At 44.1% G+C, this 15,112-nt stretch overlaps 1 protein-coding gene across 6 annotated transcripts in view; it reads left to right on the plus strand.

The window, feature by feature from the left end:
* Positions 1–15,112, plus strand: part of B4GALNT2 (beta-1,4-N-acetyl-galactosaminyltransferase 2) — a 55,795-nt gene that overhangs the window by 23,998 nt on the left and 16,685 nt on the right. For all 6 annotated transcript variants that reach the window (XR_004478567.2, XM_049702540.1, XM_049702539.1 and 3 more), the window contains exons 2-6: positions 5,778–5,978; positions 6,916–7,053; positions 10,385–10,491; positions 11,678–11,715; positions 14,327–14,507. Coding sequence is in view for 5 of the 6 variants with exons in the window: in XM_004282651.4 (XP_004282699.1) it covers positions 5,778–5,978; positions 6,916–7,053; positions 10,385–10,491; positions 11,678–11,715; positions 14,327–14,507 (665 nt within the window). In the remaining variant the exon portion in view is untranslated. The remainder of the gene's footprint in view (positions 1–5,777; positions 5,979–6,915; positions 7,054–10,384; positions 10,492–11,677; positions 11,716–14,326; positions 14,508–15,112) is intronic.

Raw genomic sequence — 15,112 nt, forward strand, 5'->3', positions numbered from 1 at the left:
GCACAGCCACAAAGGCCCAATGCAGCCAAAAATTTAAGAAATAAATAAATTTTAAAAAGAAAAAAAGAAAGAATTCAGAAGCATCTGTTTTTCTGGAGTACAGCCGCAAACAGAGTTGCTGGAGAAGTATATGAAAGCTTGTCCCTCATGGTTACCACTACTGTGAATTCTCAGAGGAAGTTCTGATAGTGAACCTGGGGTAGCTGGTCAGCAGGACCAGTAGTTGGGAAGGAGTGCTGGACCCAGAGTCGAGGGAAAGAGGATCAAGTGGATGGAACTTGCCAGTACCTGCAGTGCCTCTAAATCTCATGCAAATTTTTCTTGTGGCCATCACTAACCTGGCGTTACACAGGGAAGGGAATTCAAGGAAACGTGGTTCCAGCTCGGTTCATTTGAGTACAAAACTACCACATTACCCTTCAGAGATAGAATATTTGCTGATGAAATGATATGATGTCAAGATTTTCTTCAAAATGATTTGAGAAGTGAGGGAAATAGGTAAAGAAATAGATAAATCCATTTTGTACAGGAGTAGAAGGTGGGTAATGGGTACAGTAAAATTTATTTTATTTTTCTCTTTATTTTTTGTATTTACTTGGATTTTTTTCTATAATTAAAAAGTTTTTTTTTTTTAAGTACCCCACTCACCCCTTGCATTTTTTTCCCTTGGGTATCATTAGCTTCATGGGTTTTATTTATTTATTTATTTATTTATTTGCGGTACGCGGGCCTCTCACTGTTGTGGTCTCTTCCGTTGCGTAGCACAGGCTCTGGACGCGCAGGCTCAGCGGCCATGGCTCACGGGCCCAGCCGTTACGCGGCACGTGGGATCCTCCCGGCCCGGGGCACGAACCCGTGTCCCCTGCATCAGCAGGCGGACTCTCAAAGACTGTGCCACCAGGGAAGCCTCATGGGTTTTATTTTATTTTATTCAATGTGTTATAGTTAATTATAGCCATTGTTCTTGTTGATGTATCAATTGTCCCAAATATGGCTGGTAGAAGACCCTAAACTGGCTTCTTTTTCTTTGGACATAACTGTGGTCTTCTTAGATAGCTTCCTTCCTTTCTGACACCACAGGATATTCCAGACTTGCTTTGAATTTTCCTTGCCCCAAAGCCAGAATCAACCGTTTCTCCAAGGGGCTCTGATTTCCTTTAGAAGGGAATACTGTATGGAAACCAAGATCCAGATGTTAGGTGTGCTTACGATTATTAGTGTGGTGTCATTTCTTTTAGGTCCTTTCTTTTTAAAAATTTTTTATTATAGTTGATTTACAATGTGTTAATTTCTGCTGTACAGCAAAGTGACTCAGTTGTACATATATATATTCTTTTTCATATTTTTTCATTATGGTTTATCACAGGATATTGAATATAGTTCCCTGTGCTATGCAGTAGGACCGTGTTGTTTACCCATTCTCTATATAATAGTTTGCATCTGCGAATCCCAAACTCCCAGTCCTTCACTCCCCCACTCCCACTTCTCCCTTGGCAACCACAAGTCTGTTCTTTATGTCTGTGAGTCTGTTTCAATTTTATAGATATGTTCATTTGTGTCATATTTTAGATTTCACATATAAGTGATATCATATGGTATTTGTCTTTCTCTTTCTGACTTACTTTGCTCAGTAATCTCCAGGTCCATCCATGTTGCTGCAAATGGTATTATTATTTTATTTTTTATGGCTGAGTAATATTCCATTGTGTGTGTGTGTGTGTGTGTGTGTGTGTGTATGTGTATATATATTATATATATTATATATATATAATATATATACACACACACCACATCTTCTTTATCCATTCATCTGACAACGGACATTTAGGCTGTTTCCAGGGGGTCTGGCTATTGTAAATAGTACTGCTATGGACATAGGGGTGCATGTATCTTTTCGAATTATAGTTTTGTCTGGGTATATGCCCAGGAGTGGGATTGCTGGATCATATGGTAGCTCTGATTTAGTTTCTCCATAGTGGCTGCACCAATTTACATTCCTAGCAGCAGTGTAGGAGAGTTCCCTTTCTCCACACCCTCTCCAACATTTATTATTTGTAGACTTTTTAGTGATGGCCATTCTGACTGGTGTGACGTGGTACCTCGTTGTAGTTTTGATTTGCATTTCTCTAATAATTAGCGATGATGAACATCTTTTCATATGCCTCTTGGCCATCTGTATGTCTTCTCTGGAGAAATGTCTATTTAGGTCTTCTCCCATTTTTGATTGAGTTGTTTGTTTTTTTGTTATTGAATTGTATGTTTGTATGTTTTGGAAATTAAGCCCTTGTCAGTCACATTATTTGCAAATATTTTCTCCCAGTCCATAGGTTGTCTTTTTGTTTTGTTTATGGTTTCCTTTGTTGTGCAAAAGCTTGTAAGTTTGATTAGATTCCATTTGTTTATTTTTGCTTTTCTATTGCCTTGGGAGACTGTTTTTGGTCCTTTCTTAAATGAGGGATGTTTAACAAATTAAGAATGGATGTTGGATTTTATTAAATACTTTTTAAATCATCTGTCAAGGGCTTCCCTTGTGGCGCAGTGGTTAAGAATCTGCCTGCTAGTGCAGGGGACACGGGTTCTATCCCTGGTCAGGGAAGATTCCACATGCCACGGAGCAACTAAGTCTGTGCACCACAACTACTAAGCCTGCGCTCTAAATCCCGCGAGCCACAACTACTGAAGCCCGCGTGCCTAGAGCCTGTGCTCTGCAACAAAAGAAGCCACCGCAATGAGAAGCCCGCGTGCAGCAACGAAGACCCAACGCAGCCAAAAATAAATAAATAAATTTATTTTAAAAAAATCATCTGTCAATATAATCATATCGGGTTTTCTCCTGACCTGAATTTTCTCTTGGTGAAATTTATTAATAAATTGTGTGATTGTTGGGAGGCAGAGACATCGAATAATATCCTTCTAACTGAGAATGAACTTTGATACCGGAAAACGAAGCAGGCAACTCCATGAAGTGCAGTTATGAAGTTTATTGTGGGTAACTTACATATGGGCTGGATCTGGCAGAGGATCCAGAGGCATTCAAAGCTGCACTCTGTGCTGCAGAAAAGGGTACAGGGGGATTTAAAGGGCCAAAGCTAAAAATAGAATCTGACTACTAGGGAGAATCATGTCCATATTGATGGGAACCGGGTTATTTTCCCCTCCCCTTGGGGCTCTCATGACCCTTAACCATCTGCGTCAGCAAAAGGCGTCCTTCCAGGACTGAAAAGGCCAGGGAAAAAGTTGATAGGAAACTTACCTTGCTTGGGCACATTCCTCGTGAGTAGGCTCAATGACATGGAAAAGGGAGCAGGTAACAGTTGAAGGAGAAAAAAACTATAGAATACCAGAAAAGCCATTTACCTGGAGAATTTTTTTCTCCCCACTTTCGTTTTTACTCAGTGACATAATTCTTAGTTTTATTTCCTGACGGCAAAAGGAAAAAAACCCAACCCTCAAAAAGGTCAAGACCACGTCCCACTGTTGTCGGTGATTTGTTTCTTTTTGTTAGGTTGAAAATTGTGTAATGAATTTGATGACGCTGTCATTCTTTAAAAAAGGAAAAGAAAAGAAAGGGGAGCGAGTAGGACTGTGGGCCTAAGATAAGCTGACAAAATGGAGTCAGAGTGGTTCAGCCACACTATAGCACTGAGACATCCTTGCACTCCTAGAGAAAACTCCATTTGTTAGTGGTGAATCTTTCATTTAGGATACCACTGTACTGTATTTGCTAATATTTGTTTAGCATGTTTACATCATTATTCATCTATACCTACATTTGCATCGCTGTAAAACATTTTTTTAAATATTTATTTAATTTATTTATTTGGTTGTGCTGGGTCTTAGTTGTGGCTCGCTGGTTCCTTAGTTGTGGCACGTGTGCTCCTTAGTTGCGGCTTGTTGGCTCCTTAGTTGTGGCATGCGAACTCTTGGTTGTGGCATGCACGTGGGATCTAGTTCCCTGACCAGAGATTGAACCCGGGCCCCCTGCATTGGGAGCCTGAGTCCTAACCACTGCGCCAACAGGGAAGTCCCTAAAACTGGTTTTTATAAATCGGCATTGAGTTGTTTACTTATGAAACATGGATTTGGGACTTTGTTGAGTACATAGGCCTTTGACAACTTCCTCAAGTTTTTTTCACTTTTACAGATCTGTTTAGGTTATTTGTGGTTTTCTAGAAAGTCATCTCTTTCATCTAGCTATTCAAGATCTAGGCTTCTTGTGTCGCTCATCTTCTATCTCCTCTCCCTTCTCTCCTCCCCTCTATTCTCAGTTCAGGGGACCAGGTTTAACTGATCAATATCTCTGCTTCCCGATTCCTGGGAATAAGTTCTGGCTGATCAGCCCAGCTCAGAGGTGTCCACCCTTGGTCCAGTCAGCCATGGCCAGGGGAGCATCGTGTGGTACAACTAGACTCATAGGTGTCACCTCTGTGGGTCAGGAGAAGAGTCTTAGAGCAGGGAGGTTATAAAGTAGGCAGATATCTCAAAAATTTTCTCCTCAGTGCTTAGATTTAGCAATTATTTCATTTCAGGTTTCTTTCTAATTTGCCACTTTCCATTTGCATTGTTATTAAGTCCTTGTTTCTGCTTTTCTTAGATTCATTTTGTTATCTATTTTCAAACTTCTTATTTGATTGTTTAATTTATTAATTTTATGTCTTGTGATCAGAAATTTGTATTTAAAGCTTCAAATTTTCCTCTCAGTGTAGTTTTAGTGTGTTCCACAGTTTTGTATGTAGTACCCTCATTAGTTTTATATTTTTGTCCTAATGTTGTCCTTGATTCAAACACTTGCTTGGAAAGCTTTAAAAAAATTTTTCCACATTGTTGGGAGAGGGGGCTTATTATTACAGGTTTCATTTTGATTGTACTTGTCAGAGTGTGGAGTGTATAATCTGAACGATTTCTACTTTATTATGGTTTGCTTTGTGTTCAAATAAGTGGCCCATTTTTGTAAATGTTCTAAAAGCTCTTTAACAGAATATGAGTTCTATAATTTAGTTGCTCTATTGCTTTATATATTTTTGAGACTTGATCCGTTAAGGACTGAGATTTTAGAGTGTTAGATGTGAGAAGGTTAGAATCTATGACTGTCTTCGTATTTGTAATCCTTCTCCTTCCATGTCCTGCCATTCTTTGCTTTGTGTGCTTTAATGCTATTATCTAATGGATAAAGGTCATGACCTCTGCATCTGTTTTCTGGATCATGCTTGTGATCGTGATAAGTGATCCTTTTGGTCCCACTTAATAATTTTTTTGCCTCGAATTCAACTGTGTTGACATTAATATTGCAAACCTTACTCTTTATTTCCCCTTGGGCTCTTTTTGCCTATTTTTTTTTTTTTTTTTTTTTTTTTTGCGGTACGCGGGCCTCTCACTGCTGTGGCCTCTCCCGTTGCGGAGCACAGGTTCCGGACACGCAGGCTCAGCGGCCATGGCTCACGGGCCCAGCCGCTCCGCGGCACGTGGGATCCTCCCGGACCGGGGCACGAACCCGCGTCCCCTGCATCGGCAGGCGGAGACTCTAAACCACTGTGCCACCAGGGAAGCCCCCACCTATTCTTTTATTTCTGATTTTTTATTGAGTCTTTCTGTTGCAAATTGATTCTTTACTCTTCTATTTAACAGAAATCAATCTTGCTAAGTAGTGTAAGATACAGGTTTAACTGACGTTTTTCCTCCAGTTACTGTTCCCGTCTATATTACACAATCAAGTCTCTTTTGTTTACATAATCAAGAAAAATAACTTTAACAGCCTTTGCTCTTTTGTGTCCCAACAGCTGTAGATGTCTGTGGATCCTCAAGATGCCGGTCTTACTCTTGGTCCTGGGCGTTGTGTTATTTATGTTCAGAAGTGTATACCTTTATACACAGTCCAGTAACCACAAACCACGGCTCCCTCACCCTGCTCCGGCTGCCGGGATGCTGAAGCTTCTACCTGAGGAACATGTCAGGAGCCTCTTTGTCTATGATGGAATCTGGTGAGATAACAAGTTATTCCACCTTGGTCTGACCTTTCCTTCCTGTGGCTCACAGTGTCCTGTTGTGCCCACTTTACAGCCAGTTCCCTACCTTCCTGCACCTGTGTTGATTGCGAACGTGATTCCAAACCACGGAACCAGGAAAAGGCTTGGTCTGCAGGGCACGGACTCTGTTCCCAGCGAACGAAGTCCCTTACGATTTTGGAGGGCCTGTTTAACCCAAACCACAGGAAAGATGCTGCCTTTCTGTCCCTCTGGCCTCCTCTTCTGGTCGGGGTTGCTGAGATGCCACTGACATTCCTGCGATTCTCAAGTTTAAAGAAGCTTGGGGAATTCCCTGGCTGTCCAGTGGTTAGGACTCTGAGCTTTCACTGCCGGGCCTGGGCTCGATCCCTGGTCGGGGAACTAAGATAGCACAAGCCGTGCAGTGTGGCAGAAGTTTGGTGCAGGAGATCACTCAAGAGAGGGGGCCTTTTTTTGGATTATAAAATTTATTTTTTATTATTTTATTGGAGTCTAGTTGATTTACAATGTTGTGTTAGTTTCAGGTGTACAGCAAAGTGATTCAGTTATATACAGAATATTGTGTAGAGTTCCCTGTGCTATGCAGTAGGTCCTTGTTGGTCATCTATTTTATCTATAGTAGTGTGTCTATGTTAATCCCAAGCTCCTAATTTATCCCTTCCCCCCACGTTTCCCCTTTGGTAGCCATACGTTGGTTTTGAGAGAAGGGCCTTCTTGCCCTTTCCCCTTCCTTCCCCTCCCTGTGTCTTTGGGAACAGCCACTGCTGGCATTCTAGAGTCTCAACCCAACCCAGATGGTAGCTATGGGAAAGGAGAGTCTGAGGGGAAAAACACACTGGCTTAGGCTTCAGGCCCCGCCTTACCCACCAGCCCACCCACCCAATCCGTGACCTTAGTCCTCATCTTGTTCTAGGCTCTTCCCGAAAAACCAGTGCAAATGTGAAGCCTCGGGACATCAGGGAAGCTATAACTTTGAGGATGCCTATGGCCAGAGTGACCTCCCTGCGGTGAAACTGAGGAGACAGGCTGAATTTGAACACTTTCAGAGGAGGTAATGCAGACTATGAGGGCTCTTGGGCCCTGAGGTGGAACAGAAGCTCTCCCTACTGTCTCCTGAGGGTGTGGGTCCAGGGAGAGAAGGAAGGCACTCCCGCTCTTGCAGGGTCCCAGGAAGGAACTATTAGGAATAAACCAAGTAAAGAGAATTGAGGAAATGGTCCTTCAATAAAGATTTATAAAACTTGGGAATTCGGGCTTCCCTGGTGGCACAGTGGTTGAGAGTCCACCTGCCGATGCAGGGGACACGGGTTCATGCCCTGGTCTGGGAGGATCCCACATACCACGGAGTGGCTGGGCCCGTGAGCCATGGCCGCTGAGCCTGCGCGTCCGGAGCCTGTGCTCCGCGATGGGAGAGGCCACAACAGTGAGAGGCCCGCGTTCCGAAAAAAAAAAAAAAAAAGATCAATCTGATCTAGATAACATCTCTCAATGAGCTTACAGTATAATAGAGGGATACAGACTGTGCCCTCCCACCGGGGTCAAGTGGCCACTCTCCCCACCACATCCTCCCTGCGCCACCATCATCACAGAGCACACGAGCAGTCTCTGGCCCAGGGAGTGTTTTCAGCAAATTGCATGGAACTCAAGAGTTCAATCCCAAGCTCAATGTTATAACAGCAGTCAGAGGGAGGGATGTGGTAGGTTTTAAGAGGGAGAACAGCATCTAGCTCTGAGAATTGAAAAAGGAACTTCAAGAAAAAGGTGACATTCAGAGCTGGCCTGACCTCTGTTACTGAACAGATGACTTTGTATTCTAGCTTTTGGAGTCTGGCTCTGGGTTCTCACCCTTCCAGGAAAGGAACTTTATTGATCTCTTTGTTCTCAGTTTAGCACTGTGCTGGGCAAGTCAAGAAATGAATGAATAAGAGGCATGGGGTGATGTGTGACTCTGGACAGAGCTCTGGGTGTGATTCACTTCCTGAGGGAAGAGAAGCAGTTTGGAGGATGAAGCTTCAGGCATTAAAAAGGAATGAAGTAGATCCAGCTGCACCTTTAGAAGGTGAAGTAGAATAGCACCTTTCCGCATCAAGGTGCAGAAAGTTTGTACAGTGTATTAGTTTGTGTTTTTAGAAGAGGGGTGGACATTTGTGTGTTGCGTGTGTGTGTGGAGGTGTGTTTATGGATGTTGGGGGGAGAAGTATGAACAGTGGTGTAAATGTTTAACAATGGTCTTTTGATAGTGGCTTGTAGTGTCTGCCAATTTCTGTGGTTTAATAATCACACTGTGGCTGATTTCAAGCTACAGACAAGATATCACTGAATTCCAGTTATAAAATATCTCCACCATACAGATACAATAGATGAAAATAACCTCAAGAGCAGAATAATAGGAAAATGTAGTAAAATAATTTGGAAGTGGAGAGTTTTGAGTATTTATTACCTGTGTTCCCATTGTATTTAATTTTAAATGTATATACTTTAATTTTTATTACTGGCTGTGTTTAAAAGCTGGCTTTCAAGTTTCCTGAAAATTCAACAATTGACTCTCCTGTGTCAGTACAACCAGATCTCACCCACCACTATTATACATGAGTATCAATGGCTGTGTGTCCCTTGGCGGCAGGCAAGTGAGTAAGCAAGATATTGCCTTACAAGCCCCTTTCACACGAAGTGTCCAAGCTTTCCAGGGGACAGCGGGCTGGGCCAAGTCATTGAGGCACCTGCTTTCAATGGCTGATACGCTGGCTACCAATTTAGGGGTATCCAAGAGGCCCGGCTCTGGGAAATTTTTCTGCTAGTCAGTCCCCCATGCTCAGGAAAGAAGATCCTGCTTGGGGCTTTCTCCTCACCTCAACCCTTCAAGGGCTCAAGATCCTCACATTTTCCCCTGCGGTCTGAGGGACGCCCCCCACCCCCAGTTGTAATTACACTCTGGATAAACTATACTCAGATGCACAAACTCTTGGGCTTTTTGTCCGTCATCCGAGCGCCGGGAGTCTCCTCAGCTGCCGTTTCACAGAAGAGGTACCAGGTCTGCACCAAATGAGCACTCAAGCAACACCAGGAGCCTCAATGATACATTTTTGAGAGCGTTCGATACATCCAGCTCATTCCTTTTAATTGCTATACAGCTTTGAATATGAATGCAATGAATTTTATTAAGCCATTCCCCTATTGAAAGATATTCAGAGTTTTGCAAATTTTTCATTATTACATTTACATAATTTATAATAATATTACATTATACTTACATTCTTTCTTTCATTTATTAAGATGTGTATAAGGATGTTCACTTCAGACAGTGCTGAAACAAACCTCCTTATGCATGTCCTACTGTTGACAACCACAAGTTTCTCCCCTTACCTAGCATCTGAATTACTCAATCATAGGATATACTTATTTCTTCTTTTAATAAATATGGCCAGATTGCCTTCAAGAGGACCAATATTAATTCACACTTTCATGAAGAGTCGGTAAGTGTAGTACCTTATTTACATACTGTCTACCTGATCAACACTGGCTATCATAAAATTTTAAAGCTTCAAGGAAAAGGTATCATTGTTTTTTGCATTGTTTTTAAAGTTGCATTTCCCTGATTAATATTGCAGCTGAGCGTGTTCCATATATTTATTAGCCATTTATATTTCCTCTTCTGTTAATTGCCTATTTCTGTACCTTTCCATTTAAAAATTTTGTCCTTTTCATGTTCCCGTAAATACTTCAGGAGTCTAATCTTCCTTCCAGGTAATCTAAATGATTTCCATGGTTCAGCGGATCCCTGAAGCCTACCTAACAACCGTATTACCTTTAGTCCCTCAAACAGTCAAAATATCACTGGATTGTGTTATGCGTTTGACTGAAGGTTGTTACAACAACAAAGCCACCTGGAAATGGTCACTGTGGTTGCTCTAAAAATATTGAGACAACATCCACTCCTAGATAAAGTTTTATATATTTTATTTGTTCAGTGACAAGAAAAGTTTTACCACCGTTCAGGAGTTGGTCTGCTTTGCCCTTTGTCCAGCGTATTGGTTGTCAATTACTTTGTACCTTGCCTACCAGGAAGTTCAGATGTGTCTTTGGTGTTTAGCCACTGCTGCTGGGTTGGCCGATATGGTCTGATTATTTTGCTTCTTCTTTTTTGCTGGTTGTGATTTTGACTTTGAATGTGCTTTGTTGTAATCTGCTTCAATTCCTGTGCGGAATTAGAGGCTGGAGGGAGGGGCAGGAATAAAGGAGGAGAGAAAATGGAGGGCAGATCGGGCCAATCTACTTTCAGTTTATCACCATTGGCAGCCCAAAGCTCTGGGTACAAACATCACTTTAAGAACTAACTAGGGACAGGCGTCGAAGCAGCTGCCAATGGTTTTGTTTCTCTGCAGAGAAGGGCTGCCTCGCCCACCGCCCTTGCTGGCTCAGCCCAACCTGCCCTTTGGGTACCCTGTCCACGGGGTGGAAGTGATGCCCCTGCACACGGTTCCCATCCCAGGTAGGTACATCTCCGTTCAGAAAAGACCCGAGCAACTTTCTTATTCCTTCTTAAGCAAAAGGAGGAAGCAGAAGGGAACAGTCATTCATAGGGTACCTGCTGTGTACCCAGCACAATGAAGCTTGACATGGTTTCATTTAATGAAATGAAACCATTTCATTAGTCTCACTCTTTCCACCACTGGGAATCACCCTTAGTAGCTGTGACCTCCCTGGGTATCCGAGATAACATAGAAGAGGACAGAAATCTATGTGCATCGAGGAATCTTGGGACATAATTGGCTTTTTGGTGGCCTCCAGCATCATGGGAGCAGGCAAAGCATGAGCCCATCTCCAGGGAGTGCATATGGCAAAGGATATTTATGCCAGTTAAAACTCCCCTCTACGAGGGAATTTTACACACTCTTTCAGTTCAGCATCACATCCCTGTGAGGTAAATATTATTTTGCCAACTTCACAGAGTTATCTGAGGCCACATAAGAAGAATATGTCTGAATTAGAGCTTGAATTGATCATATTATAAGAACAGAGATAGATTCTAAAATAAAATCATTTGGGATGAATTGCTAGTGTTTTTGAATAGTCATTTAAAAAATGATTTGCCGTTTTGGGTAGTTCCTTTTTTATTGTGGTAAAACGTACATAACATAAAATTTACCATTTTTAAGTCTCTAATTCTGTGGCATTAAGTACATTCACATTGTTCTGCAACCATCACCAGCAACCATCTCTAGAACTTTTTCATCTTTCCAACTGAAACTCTGCACCCATTTAACAGTAACTCCCTTTTCCCCTCAGTCCCTGGCAACCATCATTCTATTTTCTGTCTCTATGAATTTGACTATTCCAGGAAACTGAGCGTGTTCAGGATAATTCATTATTTATCTATTGCTTCCTTCCCTTTAGTAACAGAGATACCTAGAAGGGACTGGATTAATTCACAGCACCCATCCAAAACTGAGGGTGGGCATTGGTGGCTTTAGAACTGCTGGAATTTGAGAAGGACCATGGGACACCATCTAATAGAGCCCTGGTGAGAGGGGAGTGGTCAGCAAACTCTCTGGATAGGTGACACTTAAAGGGCCTCTGGAGGGATGTGTAGGAGTCAGTCAGGAAGGTGAGAGCATCAGGGAGTCCTTGGCATCCTCTCAAATGTTGTTTTTTGTCCTTTTTCCTGTGTTCTCCAGGTCTCCAGTTTGAAGGACCAGATGCTCCCATCTATGAGGCAAGGGTCCCCTTCCCAGCTCCCTTTTGCACTTGGCATCCTGTCCTTTGCTCACTGCCTGTGCCCTCTTCCCCCCATGGTAGCCGGTTTCAGATTTTGACAGAGTCTCTATCCTGATTAAATATTAGACGTGAGTCCATGGTGGGGAGAGGGGGAAGGGTGCCTATAGACGTCAAGAATTTTCCAGCCGTGGGGTAGCTGGAGTTCCAGGGAGGACTTCCAGAGGACTGGGCCACCAAGGGTCCTGCTGCCTTCAGCTACAAGAGGAAGCTGCGGCCACAGCCGGGCTGTATTGCCTCTATTCGGGTCAGCGCCAGCAAGGTGGATGCTCTGTGGCTGGCCCTTCTTTCCCATTTAAGATAGCTCCAAATCAAGGTCTATGGAAGTATGTCTAAGGGGTGGGATGTAAATCACATCCAGACCCTAACTGAAAAGGAGTCTGGGAAATTTAGTTTTCCTCCTTCTGCATGCCACACGGGGCTGTAATAGGTGGTGATTGAGCAAAGCTGCTCTGTCCTCCAGAGGGCGCCTCTGGACACCTCCCCCGCAACTACCCTCACCGCCGCTTCCCCCTACACCTTTGTCACTTTGTCTCTACTCTGTGTTCCCTTCTTCATGGCACTTATCATACCTGAATTACTTTATATGTGTCATGATATGCTTATTGCCACTCTTCCTCACTAGACTATAAGCTTCTTGAAGGCAGGGAGTCTGTCTTATTCACTGCTCTTTTCCCAGTGCCTGTAGTTTGGATCTCAGAAAGCACCTCTCGAATGACTAAAGTGTTTTCAGCAGGAATGACATAATCTAGGCTACTTTTCCTAAAGATAACTGGCTGTTGCAAAAGACAAGAAGGCAAGGGAAGAGAGTAGCAGTGGGGATGGAGAGAAGCAGATGGCTTCTAGCTACATGTTGAAGGTGGACCGGGCAGGACTCACTCATGGATTGGCTGTAGGTGTTGGGGAAAGAGCAGGACAAGAATGACTTCATTTGGGGACTGGAACAGCTGAGTGGGTGGAGATGCCATTCACAAGGCAAGGAGAGCCAGGGACGGGGTGGAAAACAGGTTTATCGAGAAAAAAACATAGTTCAGTTTTGAAGATATCAGTTTGAGCTGCTTGTGAAACTTCCTAGCAGAGCAACCAACGAAGCAGCTGGATTTCAGAAAGATAGGAGCTGAAGATGTACTTAAAAAAAAAAATTATTTGTTTACTTTATTTATTTTTGGCTGCGTTGGGTCTTCATTGCTGCACGCAGGCTTTCTCTAGTTGTGGCGAGCGGGGGCTACTCTTCATTGCGGTGCGCAGGCATCTCATTGTGGTGGCTTCCCTTGTTGCAGAGCACAGGCTCTAGGTGCGCGGGCTTCAGTAGTTATGGCGCGTGGGCTCAGTAGTTGTGGCTCACAGGCTCTAGAGCACAGGCTCAGTAGTTGCGGCGCACGGGCTTAGTTGCTCCACAACATGTGGGATCTTCCAGACCAGGGATCGAATCCTTGTCCCCTGAATTGGCAGGCATATTCTTTTTTTTTTTTTTTTTTTTTTTTTGTGGTACGTGGGCCTCTCACTGTTGTGGCTTCTCCTGTTGCAGAGCACAGGCTCCGGACGCACAGGCTCAAAGGCCATGGCTCACTGGCCTAGCCGCTCCGCGGCATGTGGGATCTTCCCGGACCGGGGCACGAACCTGTGTCCCCTGCATCGGCAGGTGGACTCTCAACCACTGCAGGCAGGTGTATTCTTAACCACTGCACCAGCAGGGAAGTCCCTGAAGATGTACATTTTTAAACCATCAGCATATGAATAGTATTTAAAGCTGCTGCCTCCTCTAGTGAGAAGGTGTAGATTAAGAAGGGAAGAGGATGCAGAACCAAACCCTGAAAAACTCTCTTTGGAGGTCAGATAGACAAGGAGTCGGCAAACGAAATTCAAGGAGCAGCCATGGGGCTTCCCTGGTGGCACAGTGGTTAAGAATCTGCCTGCCAATGCAGAGGGCACAGGTTCAATCCCTGGTCTGGGAAGATCCCACATGCTGTGGAGCAACTAAGCCCGTGCGGCACAACTACTGAGCCCATGTGCCACAACTACTGAAGCCTGCATGCCTAGAGCCCATGCTCAGCAACAAGAGAAGCCACTGAAATGAGAAGCGCCTGCGCGCTGCAATGAAGAGTGGCTCCCCCTTGCCACAACTAGAGAAAGCCCGTGCGCAGCAACGAAGACCCAACGCAGCCATAAATAAATAAATTTTAATAAATAAATAAGAGAGAGAGAGAGAGAGTGAGACAGACAGAGAGAGAGAGAGAGAGGGAGAGAGAGGGAGAGGGAGAGATAGATATATATATGAGCAGCCGGGGTAGGAAAGGGTAGGAAGAAATCTTTAAGAATGGTATCCTGCAAGGCAAGAGTTAAGAATGCTTCAGAAATGGCCCTTGAACACACCAGGTCCTAGAACTTGATTCTTCTTTACTGGGGCTGGGGCAGCAACCGCAGAGCCAGACCCTAGGTTTCAGGGGCACCCGAGATCCTTCTCCTCTCGTGTTTATGCACTCTGCTCCCTACTGGCCATTCTGGGTATGTGCTGTTCTTTGCATTTCATCTTTCTATCTCATCCACCCTAGGTCACCCTGACAGCTTCTCTGGGGACACTGAACACCCTCGCTGACATCCCAGACAGTGTGGTACAGGGCAGAGGCCAGAAGCAGCTGAACATTTCGACCAGTAACCGGAAGCTTTTGAATTTCATACTCCAGCACGTGACATACACAAGCACAGAGTATCAGCGCTGCAGGGTGGATGTAGGTGAGAGGCTGTCCTTGGATGCTTAGGGACCTGTCCAAAATGCTTAGGGACCCAGAAAAACACCATCAGGCCCTCAAAGTCTTCCTCCTCCAGGAAGCCTGCCTCTCTAGCTCCTGTTTCTAACTCTAAACACCTAACTTCCCAATTACTGTACCCAGTGCTATCCCCCACGTTGCCATTGACCACATAGAGTGACTCAAAGGAAAGGACAGGCAAAATGCCTGCTCGACTCTCCATGAAGACAGATCATTCATGCTGTGTCCCTAGAAACCATCCAGTTCTGTTCCTCATTCTCAGTAGCAAGCAAACCTGAAGATGTTGGCTGCAGTAGATGGGGGGCAGTCTATGCATCAGTATTTTGTCCTGGGCACTAACAGGAAAGAGGGATGTGGGGAACTAGAAGCCCCCAGGTCAGTGGCTTTGTCTTCCTCCTCCCATCCCAGTCCCCATTCCCATCCCCAGAATTCCTGGGAGAACAACTCCTGCCACCGGCAGGGCAGCCCCAGTTTCTTTCTGGTTGAATTCAAGGCACCCCTTCCCATTTTGAGCAGCTACACAGGATGCATTCCCAGGACACCAACAGAAAAAATGAAGTGTGGGACAGA

This window comes from Orcinus orca, chromosome 19, assembly GCF_937001465.1.
Source record: "Orcinus orca chromosome 19, mOrcOrc1.1, whole genome shotgun sequence".
Classification (NCBI taxonomy): domain Eukaryota; kingdom Metazoa; phylum Chordata; class Mammalia; order Artiodactyla; family Delphinidae; genus Orcinus; species Orcinus orca.